This window comes from Sarcophilus harrisii, chromosome 5 (assembly GCF_902635505.1).
Source record: "Sarcophilus harrisii chromosome 5, mSarHar1.11, whole genome shotgun sequence".
NCBI lineage: Eukaryota > Metazoa > Chordata > Mammalia > Dasyuromorphia > Dasyuridae > Sarcophilus > Sarcophilus harrisii.
Window position 1 is genome coordinate 277006143 of NC_045430.1, and position 2629 is coordinate 277008771.

At 66.0% G+C, this 2629-nt stretch overlaps 1 protein-coding gene across 1 annotated transcript; it reads left to right on the forward strand.

Moving 5' to 3' along the window:
* Window positions 1-1546, forward strand: SP8 (Sp8 transcription factor). Its single transcript, XM_031938602.1, has one exon. The coding sequence runs from the start codon at window positions 28-30 to the stop codon at window positions 1525-1527; it is 1500 nt and encodes a 499-aa protein (XP_031794462.1). The 5' UTR covers window positions 1-27; the 3' UTR covers window positions 1528-1546.
* The last annotated feature ends 1083 nt before the right edge of the window (window positions 1547-2629 follow it).

Sequence of the window (2629 nt, forward strand, 5' to 3'; positions counted from 1 at the left end):
CCGAGGTTGGGATCCACGCCTCTAGCCATGCTCGCTGCTACCTGTAACAAGATCGGCAGTCCCAGCCCGTCGCCCTCCTCCCTCTCGGACAGCGCGTCCTCGTTCGGCAAAGGCTTCCATCCTTGGAAACGCACTTCCTCTTCCTCGTCCGGCAGCTGTAACGTGGTGGGCTCCAGCCTTTCGGGCTTTGGGGTATCGGGGTCCTCCCGGACCGGGGGCTCGTCCTCGGCGGCTGCAGCCGCCGCGGCCGCCGCGGCCGCCGCGGCGGCCCTTGTGTCGGACTCCTTCAGCTGCGGCGGCTCTCCGGGCTCCAGCGCCTTCTCGCTCACCTCCAGCAGCGCCGCCGCCGCGGCCGCCGCGGCCGCCGCGGCCGCCTCCGGCTCGCCCTTCGCCAACGACTACTCGGTCTTCCAGGCCCCCGGTGTGTCGGGCGGCGGCGGGGGCGGCGGCGGGGGCGGCGGCGGCGGCGGCGGCGGCGGCGGCTCGTCCGCGGCGGCGCACAGCCAGGACGGCTCGCATCAGCCGGTGTTCCTGTCCAAGGTGCACACGTCGGTGGACGGCCTGCAGGGAATCTACCCGCGCGTGGGAATGGCTCACCCGTACGAGTCGTGGTTCAAGCCCTCGCACCCCGGCCTGGGCGCCGCGGGCGACGTGGGCGCGGCAGGCGCCGCCTCCAGCTGGTGGGACGTGGGAGCCGGCTGGATCGACGTGCAGAACCCCAACGGGGCGGCCGCGCTGCCCGGTTCGCTGCACCCGGCCGCGGGGGGGCTGCAGGGCTCGCTGCATTCGCCGCTGGGCGGCTACAACTCGGACTACTCGGGCCTGGGCCACTCGGCCTTCAGCAGTGGCGCCTCGACGCACCTGCTCAGCCCGGCTGGGCAGCACCTGATGGACGGCTTCAAGCCGGTACTCCCGGGATCGTACCCGGACTCGGCCCCGTCGCCGCTGGCCGGCGCCGGCGGCTCTATGCTGGGCGGCGGCGGGCCGGCGGCGCCTCTGGGGGGCTCCCCGCGCTCTTCTGCTCGGCGCTACTCGGGCCGCGCCACCTGCGACTGCCCCAACTGCCAGGAGGCCGAGCGGCTGGGCCCGGCCGGTGCCAGTCTTCGGCGCAAGGGCCTGCACAGCTGCCACATCCCGGGCTGCGGCAAGGTGTACGGCAAGACGTCACACCTGAAGGCGCACCTGCGCTGGCACACGGGCGAGCGGCCCTTCGTGTGCAACTGGCTCTTCTGCGGCAAGAGGTTCACGCGCTCCGACGAGCTGCAGCGGCACCTGCGGACCCACACGGGCGAGAAGCGCTTCGCCTGCCCCGTCTGCAACAAGCGCTTCATGCGCAGCGACCACCTCAGCAAGCACGTCAAGACCCACAGCGGCGGCGGCGGCGGCGGCGGCTCGGCGGGCTCCGGCAGCGGCGGCAAGAAGGGCAGCGACACCGACAGCGAGCACAGCGCAGCGGGCAGCCCGCCGTGCCATTCTCCGGAGCTCTTGCAGCCCCCGGAGCCGGGCCACCGCAACGGGCTGGAGTGAGTCGGGGCGGCCCCGGCCCCCGGCCGGCCAGCCCGGGCCTTGCAGCTGGCCCCCGGGGCCCCGATGGCCAAGCCGGGCCCGATATTGCCTGCCTACCTGCGCCTCGAGGCGCGCGGGGACGGGGGACGCTTTGGGGTCTCCCTTTTCTCTCTGTGACACTTAACTTTGTAAAGGGGACATGGACGTGTAAGTAAGTTGTATCGCTTTTTTGGACACTTCTTTCCCCCCTGTCCTTTCCTTCTTTCCTTCCTTCCTTCCTTCCTTTTTTTTTTTTTTTTTTTAAATCTCTTTCTTTCTCTGAGGAGTTAAAATCGGATCCCTCACTTCCATGCATCCCCGCTAGAATTTGAGTTGTCCTCCCTCTCCCAGATGTTACTTCCGATTGGGGGAGGGGAGTGTGTGTGTGTGTGTGTGTGTGTGTGTGTAGGACAACTCTGGGGCTGCCTGCCTGGCTAGGCCCGGGGTCCTCCGGGCGGCGGCAAGCGAGATGAGGTGACTCAGGCAAATTCTAGGAGGTGCGGAGGAGGGCCTCTCAGGGCTGCGGGCAGGGCTGCTAGCTGTGCTTTCACCCCGGCTGCGCCGGCTCCGGCTGAGAACGTGGTAGGCCGCCTCCGTCTCGGAGCTCAGCCCCGGAGCCGGGTTCCGGTACTTCTCGCCGGCGAGCCGAGAGCCCCTGGTCCGGCAGCCCCAGAGGCGTCCTCCACGTTTTTGCAGCCGGGAAAGTAGCCGAATTGCCAGTTCCAAATAGACTGCAGCAGAAACTTTCTTGCGTTCCCCCTTCTATCTTCCTTCCCCCACCCACGAGGTGGAACTTTGGACAGTTTGAGAAATGGGGCCCGTCTGTGTTTACCTGCTCAGCAGCTTCCTTTCACACTCACACACACACGCAGACCCCCATGGGTATACATACATATATATTATATATACCCCTACTATATATAATCTATGTGTATACATACGCGTTGCTTTCAAAACAACCACAAAAAAGTCCTCTTTATTTCTCTCATCTCCAGTCGCAGACCTGCATTTTTCCAACAGCCGCGAGCAAAGCAAGTCTTTCTCTTGAAACCGTGCAGTTAATAGTGATCCCAAAGTGATTTTG

Bases quoted from the DNA above. Each gene is read 5' to 3' on its own strand.
- SP8 (XM_031938602.1), top strand. From the start codon at position 28: ATGCTCGCTGCTACCTGTAACAAGATCGGCAGTCCCAGCCCGTCGCCC.